The following is a 19,729-nucleotide window of genomic DNA, read 5'->3' as shown; positions in this document are numbered from 1 at the left end:
GTCGTACTGTCTCCAGGGCTCGTCCCACCGACTGTGGTTGAGGTACACGTCCAGCTGCTGCTCCTCTCGGGCAGAGCTGCTGGTGTGGGATACCGCCGGAAACATGAGACGCTGCCCCCTATCGACCGGTCAGCACAGAGAACAAGGGGATCAGAGCACAGAAATCAGTGGAGCGGCGTTGGTCAGACTCACTGCTGTCCTTCACGTGTTTCCTGCGCTGCTCTGGTTTCTCTGACTGTGCAGGAACACGAACCACCTCTGCTCACTGAACCACAGATATAAAAACATTAAAAACTTCAACTGTCCCTCGAATACTGACGCGTCTGTTCAAACCACAGACACAGAGAAAGACGATCATTTGAAGAAAATCCTGTAGATTAAACGCTTTGGAGAAAAAGAGCTGTATGACTGACAAATGTCGTTTGTTCTCCTGCTGTGGTGAAAAATGCACTGAATAAATAATAGTTTTGGGTCCGTTTTAATCACCTGCTGTTTTTCGTGTGTCGACAGCTGTACTAAATGCCCGCAGAAAACTTTAACAAAAAATGAAGGTGCGTTACTTTTTATGTTTAAATCACAAATAATTATTTTATGAGATTAGTTTTTACTATTCCCAGTGCCGTGGAGTTGACCCACTTTTTTTTTCTTTTTTTTTTTTGGCTTACCCAAAGTTGATTCTCTGCATATGGATCAACAACTGATTAACAGGCTCAGCTCAGCCAATTGCTCGTTGTGTAGATATTTGTAGAAAAGGTATTTCAGAGACCAACGCCAAGACAAAGCGCAGCAGACACAGAGGAGGAACGGCCTCCAGATGGTCATTTAGCCAAGATGAAGAAAATCGGTTCATCGCAAAACAAGGCGGAGCAGTTAGAGGCTCGAGGGCACTGGGGCAGTAAGACGGAGTTTCTCCTAGCTGTGGCAGGAAATGTTGTCGGCCTGGGCAACGTCTGGAGGTTTCCCTACCTCTGCTACAAGAACGGCGGCGGTAAGAAGTTTGATGCTGGGAAACACACGTGGTGTTGTGGTGAATATGTGTAAGTGCGGGGTTTTATATTTTGGGAATTCAGGTGCTTTCCTGGTGCCATACGTAGTCTTTGTTGTGACCTGTGGCGTCCCACTGTTCCTGCTGGAGACGACCATAGGACAGTACACACAAGAGGGCGCCGTCACCTGCTGGAGGAAGCTGTGTCCATTGGCAGAAGGTAAGAAGTCTCCCTTTTTTTAACGCAGAAAATATTTAGGTATTTCTGGTATATGGTTTGATGAGGGTCAAAGGTCAAAGAAAGCGTATTTAGCAGGAAACTGAGGTCTGAACAAAACTGAGAAAGTGATGACTGCAAAACATTCTCAACAAGAACAAATCTGAGTGGAAGGATCACAAATAAAAAAATGTTATTAATAGTTAGTAATAAATTCCAGGTCACTGAATAAAAAGCCAGAAACGACCGTAGCTCATCAGTTTGTCCTAAACATTTCAAGAGCGATTTGAAACAATAGCTTAACATTTAACACTCCATGACTGACTGAGTCATGACTCCATGACTGACTAAGGTCAGGGTTTTGGCCGTGTCCACCTGTGCAGGTATCGGCTACGGAGGTCAGCTGATCATTCTCTACAGCTGTATGACCTACATCATCATTCTGTCCTGGTCCTTGCTCTACCTGGTCTTTTCCTTCAGCTCGGAGCTGCCCTGGTCCAGCTGCAACAACTACTGGAACACAGGTAACACACGTCTGTCTTTTGCACTCATGCAACAGTCCAGAAGGGGGCAGATGACCAGAACTCAGTGGTGATAACGAGTTAACCTTTCCTCACCTCCAATGTCTAACCTGCTGTGAAACAACAGCACAGGTATTTCAAGAAATCGACATTCAATAACCAGGACTTTGGAACTGTAGCCGCTCATCGGAATTTAATCGCTGTTGTCCGTTGACTTTGCTTTTAAAATATTATTTTTAAAACAAATATTATTATACTCGCAGGAATTGATGAGTCAAAAAGTTCCAATACAGGTGTTTGTTATTATACATTTGAAATATTTTTTTACTCACTTTCTGTCAGAAAACTGCATCGACATTTCAACAAGAAACAACTCTCTGCAATGGACCAATCAGACGAACTCCTCCTCCGCCGCTACAGAATTCTGGGAGTAAATCTTTTTTTCCGTTTTTTCTGTTTCCACTGGTGAATCATCTCTCCTTTATTTATCTGTGCAATTTTTTTTAGCTAAACTATGTTAAATATGACATCACGTCTCTCCCAGACGGCGAGTGTTGTCTATTTCTAGCGGTATCAACGAATTAGGCAGCGTTCGCTGGGAGATACTGTTGTGTCTCATCGTCATGTGGGCGGCCTGCTACTTCAGTGTCTGGAAAGGCGTCAGATCCACAGGAAAGGTATAGCAGCAAATGTTAGCTCTGAGCTACATGAACATACACCGACATATATACTGTATGTCACACCCGTCCTGTTTTTGTCCAGGTGGTTTATTTCACCGCCACTTTTCCTTACGTGATGCTGCTCATCCTCTTGATTCGAGGACTTTCTCTCCCTGGCGCTATCGAAGGAGTGAAGTTCTACCTTCTGCCCGATCCATCACGTCTCACAGATCCTCAGGTAGCTGCATGGATGTCCACTGCTACACCTGAGAGTCCGTGTGGACAGATGTACTCACTGCTACTCTGACAGGACAGGTGTGGATGGAGGCTGGGGCTCAGATCTTCTTCTCCTACAGTCTGGGTGTGGGGACGTTGACGGTGCTCGGGAGTTACAACTCCTACAACAATAACTGCTACAGGTGAGTGCTGGTCAGTGACTAACCATCCTCCAAACTTTTTTTTTTTTGAGCCACGACTAAGTCAGTGTGAAAGTTCAGCCTGTTAAGTTGAAGACAACACTGATATACTCGCAGGAATTGAAGAAAGACACACAAAGATAATCTTCAACAGCTCTGATTCTTAAACATAACCTTAACCATAGCCCTCTGCTGCCATCCAGTGGAAGAGCATTTAATTGTTCTGCCAATAAATAAGTTTACGCAGCAGTAAAGCAAAATTGGAAAATCTTCGACAGCACCGCGCGCACACGCACACACACACGCACACTTTTAACTTACATTAGGTGCAGCGGTCTGTCCGAGCATTCCCTCCTGAACGTTAACGCGAATTCCTTCCGCATATCCGAGTCCGTGTGACGTACTGAAGGGCGGTGCCTGAAGAAACATTCCCCGGCTTCTGGTGTTTCACATCCACCGGTGAAACACGCGCCGTAATCATTTCACGAACCAGGAACGTGCAAATCACTAATTAGCCGTAAAGCGGGTTTTTTCTGGATTGTTCAACACAGAGCCGAACATGTTCGGAGGAGCAACAGGTTCCGGAAGATCCCACATCATTAACGCGTTATTTCAGCACGGCAGTGGGAACTCGTTTACGCCAGATTCAAGTCACCTGATCGTGACGTCAGCTGACTTGTGTCACGTGTCCTAATCTTAAAAAACAAAACAACACACAGACATACCGAGCTGCCAAAAACATGTTTTTTTATTTATTTTTTTAATTTAAACTTTTCATGTAGTGGAAACTAAATTGAATATGTAGATAAAATTATCTCGACAATAATTCATCCCAAATTTAACACGTGAAAATCACACACACTATTTTTATTTTTATTTTTATTTTTATTTTTTCCCCCCAGAGACTGCCTGTGGCTGTGTTTGCTGAACAGTGGGACCAGCGTGGCCCCCCAGAGACTGCCTGTTTGCTGAACAGTGGGACCAGCGTGGTGGCTGGGTTTGCTGTCTTCTCAGTGCTCGGCTTCATGGCTAATGAACAAGGGGTTCCTATTTCAGAGGTGGCAGAGTCAGGTATCAAAATATTAAAAAATGTCACTATGTTCTACTTGTGACCGACTGATGACGTCAGAGCAGCTTCAGATCTGCAGCTGAACAACATTCATTCTTTTACACTGATATCAGGTGTTTTTGTTTTTTTTCTTCTGGTCTTTGCTGCCATCTTCAGGATGACCTAATCAACGACAATGAGGGCCGTGAATATATATTTTCTGCATCGTTGTAGATCTCTATACAGCTATGTTCAGAGTGACCTTTGACCCTTGGATCTCTCTTGAGATTTTCAGGCGGTTGCCCCAGATGCTGCCACCCTTTGCTCTTTGTTTTGTTTTACAATAACATTTATTCTGTCCTCATCCTCTCGTCTCATTCACTGTCCTATAATAACCTCACAGTTCATGGTGGGGCAGATGGTAATGTGACACGGTGGTGCTGTTGGTTTCCAGGTCCTGGCCTGGCTTTCATCGCCTATCCTCAGGCTGTGGCCATGATGCCTCTCCCTCAGCTGTGGTCCATCTGTTTCTTCATCATGCTCATCCTCCTGGGTCTGGACACTCAGGTGAGGCAGAGAACACAGGACTCCATGTCTTCATATATTTGATTTAAAAAGGACAAACCTGCTCCTTTTTTTCGTTCCTCCAGTTCGTGGGCATGGAGGTGATGATGACGTCAATCACCGATATGTTCCCCAAAGTGTTACGCAAAGCCGGCCGACGGGAACTGTTTCTACTCCTTTTTTGCCTCATATGTTTCTTTTCTCAGCTGGTCATGATCACTCAGGTCAGAATATATTTGTGTTTATCATTTGTTGTCACAACGTACACAAAAAAAATTAAAATAAATAAAAATAAGAAAACATTGTGACATTTTTAGCATTAAATTAAAATTAAAAATACACTTAAAAGCTTTCAAAAATGTGGGGATAAGAAAAAAAAAATTCTGTTTTCTTTTCGTCTCCAGGGAGGAATGTATGTGTTCCAGATGTTCGACTATTACGCCTGTAACGGAGGCTGCATCCTGTTTCTGTGTATGTTTGAAAGTCTGGCACTGGGATGGATCTTTGGTGAGAACGGTTATCAATGTGTTTGGATTAAAAAAAAAAAAAATTCAATGTAAGTTAAAGATAAACAACACAAAAAAACTGAACTTTTTTTTTTACACTTCAAATCAAATAAATGTGTTTTTCCTTTAATTCCATCAGGCCCGTCCTACGCATGTGCTGTAATTCAATTGTTGCTCTGTTTACGTGACCTCATCTCATCTCCTTCCCTGTAAGGGGTCGAGCGGCTCTATGACATCATCAAAGACATGACGGGCGCGAAGGCCAATCCATTCTTCAAGATCTGCTGGCTCTACGTCACACCGCTCGTCAGTCTGGTGAGTCTGTCAGGCCGTCAGGCTGTTAGCCATCAGTACCTTTCAAACTTTTTTTAAATTTTATTTTACTGTTCTTGTTCAGGTATCTTTTGTTTGGTCTTTAATTGAGTACCAGCCTCTGACCTTCAACCGCTGGTACGTGTACCCTGCCTGGGCTTACGTGCTCGGTTGGCTGCTGGCCCTCTCCTCCATCCTGCTGGTGCCAGGCTGGGCTTTATATAAACTGGGAACTGGCACTGGAAGCCTCAGTCAGGTGGGACTGCCCGTCAACTCCACATTTAAAAATTAAAATTCTAATAAAAGTGTTTTTCTCATTAAAAAAAGTGATTAATAATTCCAACGTCCTGGTGGTGGAATAATGAAAAAACAAGTGCATTTTCCACATAATTGAAGAAATTATTAAAATTAAAAATGTATTAGTTTTGCTGTGACCCATTGGGAGGCCCCTGCCCTCTACTTTTGACACCACTGATATGGACTTATTTTAACTATTTCTAAGTTATCTGATATATATAAAAAAGGGAAAAATATTTTGTTGCTACTTTTGTTCCAGATCAACGGATGACACTTTTATTTGTGTTGTTTGTGTTGTATTTGTGTTGAAACATCAGCGTAAGCACAGTCTGTGTTGGCCTGATCCTGACCGCTCTCTGACCACACAGAAAGACACAGAGCTGCAGAACATCAGAGACGAAGAAGCCCAACATTTCACAGCCTGATATGAAGCTCATCTGAAAGAGATTTATTCTTCCATCAACTACAGCTGAGTGTTGTATTTGTGTTGTTTTCTCAGCGTTTCCACAGTCTGTGTTGGCCTGATCCTGACCGCTCTCTGACCACACAGAAAGACACAGAGCTGCAGAACATCAGAGACGAAGAAGCCCAACATTTCACAGCCTGATATGAAGCTGATTTGAAAGAGATTTATTCTTCCATCAACTACAGCTGCAGCTGACTTCCTGTTTTTTGGCTTTTTTAAAAAACAAAACAAAACATGGAAATCAAAGGTTATTGTACAACAGTCCAAAAATAACAAAAAAACAAAAAACGTAAACATAAGATTATCGGACTTCCTGTTTTTGGCTTTTTTTTTTAAAAAAACCCATGGAAATCAAAGGTTATCGACAACAGTCCAAAAATAACAAAAAAACAAAAAACGTAAACATAAGATTATCGGCGATATATACTGTACAGATGAAATGTTTACGTTACCGATATTTCACTTCGAGCCACAATGAAATAAAAACATTTGTTGTTGTTCATTGCAGTCGTCACTCTAAAATGACAGCGAGATATTAATAATAATATTATTATAAATAATATTAACCATTTACAAAGCCTTTAGGAGGCATCGTATTTATCACAAAAATAATGAAAATATTGGAAATGTAAAAACATTTATACACAGCAAAAAAGCTGGGAAAAAACACAATACAAGAATGCCTTTACAATATTAAAACACACGTTGAACTGAGGGACAAACAGTCAAACTGCGATACAGTGAGAGACGAGTGAAATGACTGTGGGCGTTACCAGTTGTTTGTCGGCTTAATTACCTATAATAAGCTCCATGTTATATAAGATCTGTTGGATTGTTGACTCTCTTGAAAGACATGGTTGGTACGAACAATAGAATAAAGGATATTACGTATCAGTCAGAAGTTTGTTCAACTGGTAAATCCTCAGAATGTCTTCTCTAGAGATTTTCCATCTATGACCCAGTTTAACAATTTAACACAATTCTACGAAAAAGGAGGACAAACTGAGACAATTACATATGATATTGCTTTATTAGAGTGCTGTACAGATACGAAAAAAAAAACACACTTTAAAAACCACTCAACGATTCAGAAATATGTGCATTGTTGACAGTGCTGTCTGTCCTGACCACAAGCACAGAGAAGTAAATAAAAATATACAAAAACACTGCATGCATTAAATCAACACACGGTTACACTGTATATTTATATATATATATATTTATACACATTTCAATGTCAAAGTCCCTCGGACAACGGAAGCGTTGCTACATCTTTGAAAAAACAACAAAACAAAACGAACAATTACTGGCTCGGTGAAAAAAATGTTCCACGTGAATGGTTACAAACAGCAGCTGCATGAGAGGAAATGGCGTGACTGCCCCCTGTGGCAGATACTGTGTTCACGTCTCACAGTATAAAGTCATTTAAAAATAGTGTACTTAAAAAAAAAGAAGTGCAATACTGTACGTGACAAATGAGTAAAGAGTAGGGATGTCCGATATTAACTTTTTGCTGATATCGCATATGCCGATATTGTCCAGACACTTAATTTCCGATTCCGATATCAACCGATACCGATATAGGTCTGGTAATATTTACTTATTTATCTGTAATAACCACTGTATGAGTTGCTGGCACCAGGATTCTTCATGCCACTCCCTGATTAGCTGCAATGCTGCCATCTAGTGACTTTCACTTTCACATGCAGCTGTTTTTCCCCAAAACTATTTTTAGGATTTGGCAAAACCCAGTCATTGCATTATCGGGTTTTCATTATCAGAGGAAAAAAAAAAAAACCGATAACGATTCTTTCAAATTTTGCATAATTTTGCTAATATCGCCGATATTATCGGACATCCCTCGTAAAGGTGTTCTCCTAAAGCACATTAAACCATGGAAAAGGTATTTAAGGCATTACCGGGGGAAGCATTCAAATACAAAGTTCCTGTAGAGTTCCAGTGTGATGTACTGTAGTATGTCGTGTAACAGGAGGAGATTCTCTGCAGTACTACGGTACTGCAGTACTACAGTACTGCAGTACTACGGTACTGCAGTACTAGACTCCAGGAGAGGACGGAATTCTCTGGTGTTATTGAATCAATGTTGTTCAAAAGGCACTGATCAAAGTTACTGATCCTTCAAAGACAGGACGTTATATCAACCCATTTACCAACCAAGTATCTTTGAAGGTATTAGTGTAGAGTGACAACAAAATTAGAAAAAAAACCCTGATCCTACACACAAGAAATATTGTAAAGTACTTTAAGGACACCTTGTGTGTAAACCAGCTTCCTTTTTGGAAAACACCATTCATTTCAATTAGGTGCTCAAAACAGTTCCAGTGCCGGGATTTCGTTCACCCTGCCAATGTTCTATGATATAAAAGGTGATATGAGAAGATGTCTTAGGAATGAGTGGTACTTTAAAATTATACGACTAAAGAGGGTGTAACATGGACCACCTCGGACCGCCTGCTGTTATTAAAAATTGTGGTGCAGATAATGATGATGATTGCTTTTTGCTTCAAAGATCATTACAAGTGCAAAGTAACATGAACCAATCAATGTATTAAAAGGAGTGGTACGTATAATGCGAGCGTTGGTACAACCTCACCTCGAAAGAAGAATAAATGGGCCTCGTACACATGCAGCTGTCCAGCAGGAACATGTCCGATGGGGAACCAGCCAATGAGTGAGAAGACATGTAGAGAAATCCTAGCCTAGCACTGTGTCCTCGCTACACTGGAGTACATCATGGTGTACAACGACAACGGACCGTAGCTGTGCGATGGTAAGAAACCGGTCTATGTTGCCTGAAACTTGCAATGGGATTTTGAGAATGTTTAGAAGCAAAAAGCATTTTCAAAATCTGCCTAAAATTTCCTATTATTTTGTTTCCTACTGACATTTTTTTTGTGACCATGAATCTCAGAGTTATGACTGTTGACAAACTGGATTTTTTTTCTTTAAACTGCACAACCACAACACGTGAACCTAACGACCAGTTGGTTAGTGAACCCAACTAAGAGTGGCTGGTCCTGAGAACGTTCCCTCTGTTTCCTAAAGGCATTCCAGGTTGTTTCAACCTGCAGAATCGTCGGCAGACAATTCCATCGCCTCGAAGTCCTGGCTCGGTTCTGACTGTGGCTGCTGAGAGCCACAAAAGTCCTGGTTTGAGGCTAATGACGTGTTGAGAAGTGGAGAGGGCGGAACATTTGGACCCTCAGTGGAGAGTGGCCTGTTGTCCAGGTGACCAGTAGAGTTGGGATGCGATGGACTTTGGAACTCCTGCAGGTCTTTGAGGTCGGGGTAGTTGCTGGACTCGGCCATGGTTGTGTGGAGAGTTTCCCAGGACATGATATTGTCTTTGTTGCGGTTGTGTTTGTTAGCAACCTGGCAAAGTATCTGTGTGTGCTGTCGCAACTGGGCAATATCCTGATCTATGGCGTTGCTCTGACGCAGCAGTTCCTTAGTGCGCAGCGTCAGGTCCAACAGGCCCGACTGTTTGAGGATTTCTAACGTGTTGACGAAACGGCGGTGGCGAGTGGTGTTAGTGCTGTTTTTGAAAAGGCCTCTGGTCGCAAGGACGGAAGAAGAATTGGAGACGGTAGATGCAGACAGAGAGCTCTGCATTGAGGAAGCGTCGGACGATACAGCACCTCTGGTGGTGGAGGAATATGGCTGTCCAGAAGACACTGCTGCTGCTGCTAATTTGGGCTGTTTAAGAAAGTGCTGCTCTGCTGGACTTCTGGTTCCATCAGTCTTGTGTTCTGTGAACACTCGCTTATTCATATTTTGGGGGTCGTCATTTACTGAAGACTTATCAGACGGCTTCTTGCTGGGGTGCGGTGCGATGCGAGGATAAGAGTTAAATATGGGGAAGTACGCGCCGTTTGTTTTCCTGCCGGTGACACCGAGCTTCCGGGACAAGGACTTGTGTGGCTGCAGGTTGGTCGGCAGCAGGATGGGCTGCTGGCAGAGAATCATGTGAGGCGTCGCAGAACTGTTTTTATTCTTCCACAGCAGCGGCCCTTTTTTCTGGGTTGCGTCCGGCTGGTTGGTCGGAGGAAGACAAAAGCAAGAATGAGACGCAGAGACGAACGGACTTTAACGGCAAACTACCAAGTGAGTAAATGAGGAAAACTGAATTAACCAATAAAATAAAAAAAATATATATTAGTCAACTCATAGAAACAAAACTAAAAAAAAACCTGACAGACATCAAATGCAATCAGTAATATTTTCATTAAATAAACTAAAGGGAACAAAGGAGGGCAAGAGCCAATCAGAGCTGAGTTTGCTGGATGACTGTGAAATAGCTTGACCAAAACATGTCCTGTAGGAGAGATATATGGAATATATATATATATATAACATCCAACCATTTTTGTAAAATAAAAAAATTAAAATAAATATAATCAATAATCGACTAAAATTAAACTAAAATTCAAACAAATCTTAAGGACTTTTCATTGAGACTCAGTTTAGTCAAAAGACTACAACTGAGATGAAACGGCCGACATCAACTTTTAACGACGTTTAACGACTAAAAGTGTGTCATACCTGCTTTAACATGTTCTTAAGGATGTAAACAGTGGGGAGACTGGGCTGCGCTGGAATAAGAGAAGAAATTCCAGGAGTTCCTTGGCCATTTGCTTGAGTTTGGCCTGACTGCGATGTTTCGATACGCTCGCTGCCTCTGGATGGACTTTTGCTGCGTTGTTGGTCTTCTGCATCTGTCTGCTGCCAGTCGGAACTCTCTGCAGAGGAGACAGTTTAGCATACAGTTGAAAACAAAAACAAAAACACGCTCTACTGGGGTCATTTCTAATTCCGTCATCTAACTGACCAGAGTAGCCCGAGTCTTTTTCCGAGCTGCAGCGGGAGCCACTTCCGCTGGTGTTTCCTGTGTCTTTAGTGTCATGACTTGCCACAGGAGCGGTCGTGTTGCTCTTATCTTTGGACGTACCACAGGGAGTGTGCTCACTGGGACCAGGCAACTCCTTTGGCATGCTGGACCCTAATAAACAGGAGAACACAAAGAACATGCTACTGAGTGTCGCTAGTGAATAGTTAGCAATGACAAACAACAAAGGATTCACACGGTGCCTGTCTCACACACACACACACACACTGCATGTTGGGACAAGCTCTATCACCTGATTATGACACTGGCGTTAGAACATGCAAATTATATTTCTGCTTCCTTCTAAACGTGGGTGTTTTTTTACATATATATAGATATTTTGTTACCAATGTAAAATTAATTAAAATTCGAATAGTGCAGTGAAATAGTTAATCCAGATATATATATATTTTGTTACCAATGTAAAATTAAGTAAAAAGTCCAATAGTGCAGTGAAATAGTTAATCCAGATGTAAAAGAGAAGAATAAAGAAGATTAAAGGCAGGCACTGATAACGTCAACAAAACATCAAACCTTCACGTTCACCTTCAATTTGTCTACAGCAGTGTTTTAAAAGTCACAAAATTTCACGACCCAAAAAACAATAATCTTGCTACACACCTGAGGGTCGCAACCCAGTCTTTGGGAAACAATGATCAACAGTAGAGAATAAAAATGAATAATTCATAATTCAGATTACGGTACACCGCATTCCGAGCGTTGTTACATATGGTATGAAAACCATATAAATGCAGTATAACTTGATTTGCGGTGACTCCGGAGGATAAAGCTGTCGACACCAGCCGGGCACCACCTCTGTTTACATTGTGTCTGTCAACGGTGGTGATACGTACGTATCAGTGAACTGAAGGAACAAAGTGAGCAGAGAAAATTTAAATGGGTTTTAACTAAGATCAAACATTATCCCTAGGCTAAGAGTGGGTGGTTAGTCCGTACACAGCTCATATTTCAGCAGACCTTTGTCCTACAAATCCATAGTATTACAGGACTCGTCAAACAAAATCATCTGGTCGTGGACCGTTTTATGAATTGGTCGTTTGTGTGCATTTCTTATCATTCTGCCCTTTATGGGTGTCTGAGTCTGACGGGGGAAATCAACAACCGTGCTGCCTCTTATAGATGTCCTCACATGACATCAGCAGCCCACAGTGCTCTCAGAGTGTTGTTTTCCACAAAGCAGTAGGAGGGATGGATTTCACTGCGAAACAGGAACTGACAGTGTAGCCTTGTGGCATATAATCACACTGCAGTGGGGGCTGCAGCTAGACTCCACTTCTATTCCAAGTTCTTTTGTTTGTTTTTTTGCATATTCTGGCATGAATTAAAAGGTACATTCACTTAAAAAAATCCTTTTATCCCTTTGCAAGTGATAATGAGAATTCAGTCTTAAAACGTAACGTGTTGCCACTCAGATGTCAGTTCAACAAAACAGCAAATCTCCAGTTACATCAACACAAACAAATGTCAGTAAATAAGTATGAGACACATGTTTGTAGAACTGCCTCAAATACGAGTTTATCTTATTGTCATTCTGGGAAAATAAAACCTGGTACTGATTCTTTCAATGCAATGACTTCCATGTCTGTCTTTTTTGCAGTCCTGCACTTTCAGCAAATGCAGCCAAACAAAACTGCCGTGTGCAAGTGTCACTGGTGAAGCAGTAAAAGGTTAAATTTATGTTGTGAAACTACGACAGCAGCAGTGTGCCTCTGGGTCAGTTCAGGACAGGAAGTGTCAACATGTCAAACACAAGCTGTGTTTATCTCATACACCTGTCCAGTCAAAGATTTTTATTTTATTTTATTTATTTTTTTGTGGCTCCGGACATTTTAAGAGGGGAACTGTTCCTGAACGCAACTTCCACTCCTTGTTATGCAACACTGCATTTACGTCCCAGCCCTCTCTGACATACACTTTCTATCGTAAACACGCACTGTACAAACGGAAGTACTTGCAATCTATCTTTCTTGGTAGGTTTTACACGATAAACGATACGCGTCTAAAATGTGCGCGAATTGAGCTACAAAATTCAAAGTCATACAACACTAACAGCAGGAAGCGAAGTTATGGGATTTACGAGTAATAAAACAAATGCCTTTATTATCACATCTCTGCAAAAGAAAAAAGAAACAGCCTCCAAGTCTCCAAGACATAACTATTTACGTATATTGGCATTTTTTCAACAGCCTCCAAGTGTCCAAGACAACTATTTACGTATATTGGCATTTTTTCTCTTCATAGAAGGGTAACTGTTGCACCGAAACGTTGGTGGTAACAATCGGTTACATCATATGACAAATAAATGTCGAAATTATTAGTTTAAATGATTCGTTTTTCTCTCTTTGTCAAGTGTACCAAGTGTGGGGAAAAGCAGTTAAATGAATGCTCGTTTAGACTAAGACGACGACACTTCCGCTTAGTCTTAACACAAACCCCTATATAATACCTGGCTAAATATATTTAATGGCAGTGAAATTACTTAATGAACAGCGATAATGACATTAAATGGAACGCTGTTTATTTCAAGTCAACAGGAGATAACTTACCAGGAGGTTTGTCCATCCGCGCCGGCTTTCGAGCTTTTATTTTGAAAATACCCGTGGATAACTGTAACTAGCTTGATGTCGCCATTTGAATTATGGACGAAATGTTAAATTGAGCAGAAGAGAAACAGATGTTGACAAGTCGCGTCATTTCAGCCCGTTGTGGAAGAACAAATGTAGTAACGTGCAGCTCGATATAAAGTAGGGGTGAAAAGGCCGGACTTTGCCAAGTGTCAGTGCCCGCGTTACCTTAACTGAACTCACAACCCGAGCCGCCTGTGGGGGCGGGGCTTCCACTGAACAGACAGACTAGCTACCGAGGCGTGAGGCGCTGATTGGCCTTTGGTAAAAACACGGGAGCCAATCAGCGTCGAAAGCACGTGTACACAGACACTGTGGTAGTACGGAAAGAAGTAACTGAAAAAAAGAGGGACAAAAACACGGCTGTGGCGACGGACGAGCAAAAGTTAGGATTAAAACACGTCAATAAATAACGATATTATGGCGTAAATATAACCTGAAATGTGCTTTGAATCATTATACTATTACCACAGCTCAAACTATTGTGTGATCTGTGTACATGTTGTAATGGAACACCCCCGCCCCCCACGACACATTTTGGATTTACGACAGAAGGCAGAAAGCAGATTTTATGGGCTACATGTCTAGATATGCTGGAGGTGATTTACATCAGACTGTAGTTTAAAGTTTTTGCACAATTTTTTCCTTTTTTCACACAAAATTTTTTTGCTTTGTTTTGTCATCTCCGGATCAATGCTTTTCAAGTAACATGTGATTTCACACGGTGCACAAATGAACTAAAGGGCTATTGCTGCGAAATCTACGCTGTTAATTTTTCCTTTTTAAAATGTATCAAAATATAGTTTACACTTTTGGATGTCCTGTTCAGAGCCAAACATTAGGCAGAAAAAAAAAACCCTCCATGTTTGCCATGTTGGTAATACTATTCCTGGTATGAAGGTGACAGGGAGGGGTCAAGTGAGTCCACAGTAGTGCATTCCCAGGGTTCTGTATATGTATACGCCTCATCCATGATTTTTTTTTTTGGAATGTCCGGAAATAACATGCATGAAAAAGCAGCTCTGCAGCAGACACTTTATTTTTTTTTTTTTTTACATTAAAATCTTCAAATAATTTCATAGACAGCCCACATCCTCTTCATTAAGACAAGGACAAATGATTACAATTCAAATATATATTCAAAATCAGCTGCAAGATAAGATTCTAAAAGATGTGCAAACAGACTTGCTAAATCACAGCCATACCAGAAGGCTCTCAGTTCTAGGGTCAGATATCGTCCAGCGTTGGAGACTTAACACGGCCGTCTCACCCATTTTCAGGGCAGGTCATCTGGACCTGGCTGCTCGGATCACGTGGGTCAAATCGCCCTGGGGCGATCAGTCTGGCATTGATACCCTGACTCAGTGGGATGTAGCGAGGATCTTTGAGTCGGTTTTGTCAAGTGCACACACCCAGCAGGGCATGGGCCGTCTTTAGACCCGGGTGTCTACTGACGCACATCTTCTCCGGGGAGGAGAATTTGACAAAAGTTGCACAGGTTTCTCGGATATGAGCTTTTGATGCAGCGTTGGCCAGAATGTGCATGATCCTCAGCAGGGCAGTCTCACTGAAAACCACAAAAATAAAAATAAGAACAGGGTCAGCGGAACAGCAAGGATGGACACCCTGCTGTGTAAATCACAAACACAGAAGAAAGAAAAAAAAAAAAAAAAAAAAAAGAGAGCACAGAGGTGCCTATCACAACAACGGTGCACACCTGCCTACATGGATACTGGAGGCCAGACACCAAGCAGCCTCCCCTTCTGGGGTCAGGGGCTCCTGCAGGACTTTGCGGGACAAGCAGAGCGCTGCTCCTGCCAGCTGTGCAGGTAGAAAGACCACACACTGAACCTCCAGGAGAGAGAGCTCCAGCAGATAGTGAGCCATCCACACCACCTGTCAGAGAAAAAACAAAACAAAACAAAAAACAGAGTGATGCAATGTGTCATTTGCTGAACTTAGTTTTTAAAAGCATTCCAGTAATATGGCAAAAGATGATCGACATCGACCCCCCCCCAAAAAAAATAAACACAAAACAATTTTCCCAACTACCCAAATGCCACAGCTAAAAGACTAATAACTAACATCAAGACAAGAAAGTAGGACAAAGAAAACTAGGCCTACATTAGCACTGCAGCGAGCGACGGAGGAAAACAGCAAAAGGAAGTGAAGTGGGGGACAGAAGGACAGGTTGAACTTCAGTCCAGAGAAGACCTTTCGCTCCATTCGCAGTAGCTGATTCCTGGTGTAGGCATGGTCCATCAGCAGGCAGAGTCCGGACACCTGGAGGGAGGCACAGAGGTTTTATTGCTTGTGCCTGACAAGAGGTGGGAAATGGGGCAGGGGGAGTGATGGTCATGTCATACCTCAGGGAGCAGACACTCTTCTTTCTTCGCAGCGAGGAAGAGGCAAACCATGCCGAGGAGCTGCAGATTGACCGTGGTCACCTTGATCTGACGCAAGGAGCAGTTGACAAGGTGAATGGCGAGGTAGAGGGTTTCATCCTGGAAATGCAAGCTCTCCTGGTGGAAATGGAAAGTGTTTTTTATAGTTGGAAAATCAGTAGCTAACAGTAAGAGTCAAAGGTAGGTTGTTGATTACGTAATTCATGCAGACATTGACATCTTAATTGATGTGGTTTATAGCTGCTGTAATTGTGTGTAAAGTAGTACACAAATACCTTCACGTGTGTGAAACAGGTTGGAATATAAATCCTTTACAAATTAGAACAAATACGAGGCTCACGTGAACTTGAATGAGCCAGTCCACCAGCACAGCACGGGTGATGTCTGTAAAATGGCGGGGGAGGTCAGCGTTGGGAAAGGAATTACCTGTCTGAGTTCTCTGTAGAGTGGAGGGGTCAAAAAAAAAAAAAAAAGGTATCAATTCTAGGGCTGTAGGTTGACCCCACAGTCAAATAGTCTAGGCCTGTAGGTTGACCCCACAGTCAAATAGTCAGTTATAGGTTTTCAATTATAACAAACTGATTAGTGTCTCTGACCCACATTCAGTCCCACTGGGGAAAGGGGGAAACAAAAAACAAACAAAAAAAAACCTCACTGCATGACGTGTCATTTTATAATTCCACCACAAGAGGGAACTCTCGTGACACTGCTGAGCTAACAAGCGATTGCAGTTGGTCTTTCTGGCTAAAAATAAAATAATAAATAAATATCCAGCACTGCCATGCAGCACAGACCATAATAACTCCACAGGGACTCAGTCTTATTCGGTCTCACCATCATGATCAAAAACATGTCCCAGGCGTAGCTTCGGTCCCACGCAAGGCCCAGTTTCTCCAGAGCCGTCTCCACCTCATGGCGCAGCAAGCTGGGTACCAGCGTCTGTAGGCTGTGGAGACCGCGCAGGCCGTGGCGGTACAGAAGCATGTGTTCCTCCACATCTAAATATTTATTTTAAAATCAGTGAAGAAACAGTGGTGCACGACAAGTAGTACAAAAATCCTTCAAGTAACTGAACGCGGTACCAGCTGAGTGTTTCCCACCGTCCTCATGGAACCCCATGATGATGCCTTCACTGGTTCTCATTAATAAACTCCGATCCTGCAAACATGAAAAACAAAAACCACACACGCCTTGGATTCCAACCTACTACTGTCAACTGAGAAGCTGAGTTAATATACATATATTTATGAAATTAATACTATACACCACACGGGACAAACTCAGGGCCCGAGGGCCAAATCTGGCCCATCATATTAAATATGTACTAGAGTAGGCCTGCCTATATACTGGAAGGATTTGTAGTGTTAGCATGTTTGTTAGTGTGTGATATATTTGGTATATCAGTGGTTCACAAACTGTGGAGCGCTCTCTAGTGGCACGCAGGGAAAAGAGACAAACAAATACCACTGATGTGTGTTTTATTTCCAATTTAATTTCTCATGTGTTTATAATATTAACCTTTGGTTGTTCCAGATTGGATGTTTACACAAAACTAAAGTTTGTTTCTAGATTAAAAAAAAAAAATCTACATTACAGATCTGTGGCGACAAGGGAAAACATTAACAATTCCAGTCATTAAAAAAAAAAAAAAAAATTAAGCCGGAGACGTGACCATCAGGGCAGGAGACTCACCCATCTGCAGTCTGGCTCCATTCTGACAGGAACCATCCTGGACTCTTCTGCTTCAGCAGGCTGCCAGCGATCCACAGGTCCGCAGGCATTGGCCCAAGTTCTTAACGGGGCTCGCCTCTCGTCCGCCTGGGGGGGACAACAAGACTATAACAATGTGATCCCGGATGTTCAAAACAACGCTGTACTGACACCAACACCAAGATTAAAAATAAATAAATTAAAAAACTAAATAATAAAAACGACTCTATGCTATTAAGGGTAAACGATGAGTTTTACTTATTTTAATTGAAGAATATTTCCGCAGAGAGAAACAGGTTGTTGACTCCCGGGTACCGCGAATAATAATGTCTCGAATCTGCTACTTTAAAATTTAAATAAATAAAAACTTAATCACAAAACATTTTCCACACGCGGTCCATTTAAAATGCGTGTTCACTTCGATGACTGTTGCTAAACAGGAAGTCTTAAATCAGAGAACATTAAGAAAAAAAAGTTAAACTTTTTTTTTTACAAAATCAGCGAATATTTTGGATGTTTTTCCGTCGATCGATTAGTTGATGAAGACCTTACGCCGCGGTCACAATCAGCGGACAATCATTGCTGATTGCAATTACTAACCGAGATTTAAGGTCAGAGAACCAGGATTTATGTTCAATTGAGAAATTTAATTTATAAAAACGTGTCGCTCTAATATCAGTGTTTTAATATCCAAGTACCTTTGAGTACACTCCTAATTAAAATGTAAAATTGAAAATTGTAACCTGCTAAGCTAACGTGCTCACCTTCTTGTGTAAGTCCAGCAGAGGCTTGGAGTCAGAGAAACCGGTCCTGGCCATGACCACAGCCGGAGTTAGAGTTCCTGTGCCAGGGCCGCTGCAGCTACTTATCCACAGGTGTCAGCGGAACTGAGAGGGCGGCCATGCTGCCGCTCACGGCCGCTTAAAAACACAGGTGGGCCGCCCTAAGGTGGGTGTGGACACCGGACACACCCACAGGTCAGGAGGAGCACTTCCGGTCGACGCCCCCTGAAATTGGCTCAATGTGTCAAACCGTTTCACGAGAACCAGTGGAAGGCCTTAGTCAAAAGCCAGGTGTTTAAATTTAATTAAACATTATTTTAATTAAATATTATAAATTAAACATTTCCTTAGGCACCGTCAACAACTTCCACACATTTTAACATTATATTTTTCTGACATTTTGTGAAGAGTTCAGTTGTATTTTATTTTATTTATTTTTTTAGAAGACTTTTTATCCTTTATCGCTCTAAACTGCTGCATTTTCATCTGTTCATCTAGTAAAAAAACTGGGCAAGCTATGGCCCGGGGGCCAGATTACAGCCCACTGGGATTTTTTAATCTAGAACCGCCAAAAACACTAGTACAAGGTCTGGTAAATACTGGAAAGTTTGGAACTGAAAGTTTGGGTTTATTCTTGTATAATTTGTTTAGAGAACTAATAAAAACATCCACACACACAGAAGAAAAGAGCAAGCGAGCGAGAGAGAGAGAGAGAGAGAGCGGGCTTTATTCAGTAAAAATATTTACTGGCTTATTATAGTTGCAAATGTTATAAGCTACCATATCGTAGCAAGTGTCACCCGTTACATTGTTAAATCTTGCAAAGGGGGTCAAACCTGTGTCCTCCCTTGAATTTTTTTATTATTTTTTTTCTTTCCATTGTCCTCAGAGCGTCAACTTAATGCAACAAGCGCAATAAATAAATAGATCTCATTTACACCAGCAGGTGGTGTGCAACCGATTCTTGATCACTTTTTGAATCATACAGAGAAGCAGAATAGTCATAGTAAAGCAGCAACTCAAACGCTACAAAGCTACAGGCCTCTCCTTCTAATTCTGCATTCAATATTAAGCTTCTTTCTTCTTCTTTTTTTGGTATTTACACAAAAAAAGTTTGGAGGCACTTCATGTGCCTGTGAATGCCTACACGAGAGGTCAGGGCATTTCGCTTGCATGTTAACTGTAAAGAATTGCTTATAGCATGAAGCAGCAAGGTTCAGTGTATGGCTTTACAACCAAAAAAATAAATAAAAATTATAATAATAATAATAAATTAAAGCTCAGCAGCAC

General features: G+C 41.8%; 4 protein-coding genes and 1 long non-coding RNA gene across 8 annotated transcripts in view; 3 read left to right on the top strand and 2 right to left on the bottom strand.

Annotated features, from left to right (window-relative positions):
* The window catches only part of vwa7 (von Willebrand factor A domain containing 7), an 11,448-nt gene extending 10,838 nt beyond the window's left edge, over window positions 1-610 (top strand). Inside the window, exon 17 of the mRNA XM_008308572.3 lies at window positions 43-610. Within this exon, the coding sequence (XP_008306794.1) occupies window positions 43-235 (193 nt within the window). The 3' untranslated portion in view covers window positions 236-610. The remainder of the gene's footprint in view (window positions 1-42) is intronic.
* A 128-nt stretch (window positions 611-738) lies between these two features.
* Window positions 739-6,293, top strand: LOC103377682 (sodium- and chloride-dependent GABA transporter 2-like). Of its 3 annotated transcripts, XM_025054962.1 has the most exons (15): window positions 745-988; window positions 1,071-1,205; window positions 1,586-1,726; window positions 2,066-2,153; window positions 2,268-2,400; window positions 2,486-2,620; window positions 2,698-2,801; window positions 3,701-3,716; window positions 3,761-3,869; window positions 4,301-4,413; window positions 4,497-4,634; window positions 4,815-4,917; window positions 5,131-5,231; window positions 5,314-5,484; window positions 6,025-6,293. In XM_025054962.1, exons 1-15 carry the CDS (start codon window positions 832-834, stop codon window positions 6,130-6,132), a joined length of 1,752 nt encoding a protein of 583 aa, XP_024910730.1. In that variant the 5' UTR covers window positions 745-831; the 3' UTR covers window positions 6,133-6,293. The 3 variants fall into 3 exon arrangements, with proteins under 3 accessions (XP_024910731.1, XP_024910730.1, XP_024910732.1); XM_025054964.1 differs by lacking the exon at window positions 745-988 and having other exon boundaries at window positions 1,076-1,205; window positions 1,560-1,726; XM_025054963.1 differs by lacking the exons at window positions 5,314-5,484; window positions 6,025-6,293 and having other exon boundaries at window positions 739-988; window positions 4,815-4,966; window positions 5,056-5,197.
* A 1,886-nt stretch (window positions 6,294-8,179) lies between these two features.
* LOC103377649 (CLOCK-interacting pacemaker-like) lies at window positions 8,180-14,349 on the bottom strand. Its single transcript, XM_008308522.3, has 4 exons — window positions 13,465-14,349; window positions 10,841-11,011; window positions 10,555-10,751; window positions 8,180-10,044 (listed from the first exon to the last, which is right to left on the bottom strand). Exons 1-4 carry the CDS (start codon window positions 13,478-13,480, stop codon window positions 9,073-9,075), a joined length of 1,356 nt encoding a protein of 451 aa, XP_008306744.1. The 5' UTR covers window positions 13,481-14,349; the 3' UTR covers window positions 8,180-9,072.
* A 204-nt stretch (window positions 14,350-14,553) lies between these two features.
* On the bottom strand, window positions 14,554-18,576 carry ccnp (cyclin P). 2 transcript variants are annotated; one of them, XM_008308524.3, is made up of 9 exons: window positions 18,422-18,576; window positions 17,640-17,765; window positions 17,030-17,105; window positions 16,782-16,945; window positions 16,288-16,386; window positions 15,909-16,064; window positions 15,667-15,825; window positions 15,260-15,438; window positions 14,554-15,109 (listed from the first exon to the last, which is right to left on the bottom strand). In XM_008308524.3, exons 1-9 carry the CDS (start codon window positions 18,473-18,475, stop codon window positions 14,941-14,943), a joined length of 1,182 nt encoding a protein of 393 aa, XP_008306746.1. In that variant the 5' UTR covers window positions 18,476-18,576; the 3' UTR covers window positions 14,554-14,940. The 2 variants fall into 2 exon arrangements, with proteins under 2 accessions (XP_008306746.1, XP_008306745.1); XM_008308523.3 differs by having other exon boundaries at window positions 17,640-17,783; window positions 18,422-18,571.
* LOC112486928 (uncharacterized) lies at window positions 16,394-16,582 on the top strand. The gene is made up of 2 exons (XR_003049532.1): window positions 16,394-16,442; window positions 16,477-16,582. It is a non-coding gene; the product is annotated as an uncharacterized LOC112486928 (long non-coding RNA).
* Window positions 18,577-19,729: the final 1,153 nt, after the last annotated feature.

The sequence above is a fragment of the Cynoglossus semilaevis genome, chromosome 4, assembly GCF_000523025.1.
Source record: "Cynoglossus semilaevis isolate Cse_v1.0 chromosome 4, Cse_v1.0, whole genome shotgun sequence".
Classification (NCBI taxonomy): Eukaryota; Metazoa; Chordata; class Actinopteri; order Pleuronectiformes; family Cynoglossidae; genus Cynoglossus; species Cynoglossus semilaevis.
This window is presented reverse-complemented; position numbering and strand designations above follow the sequence as displayed.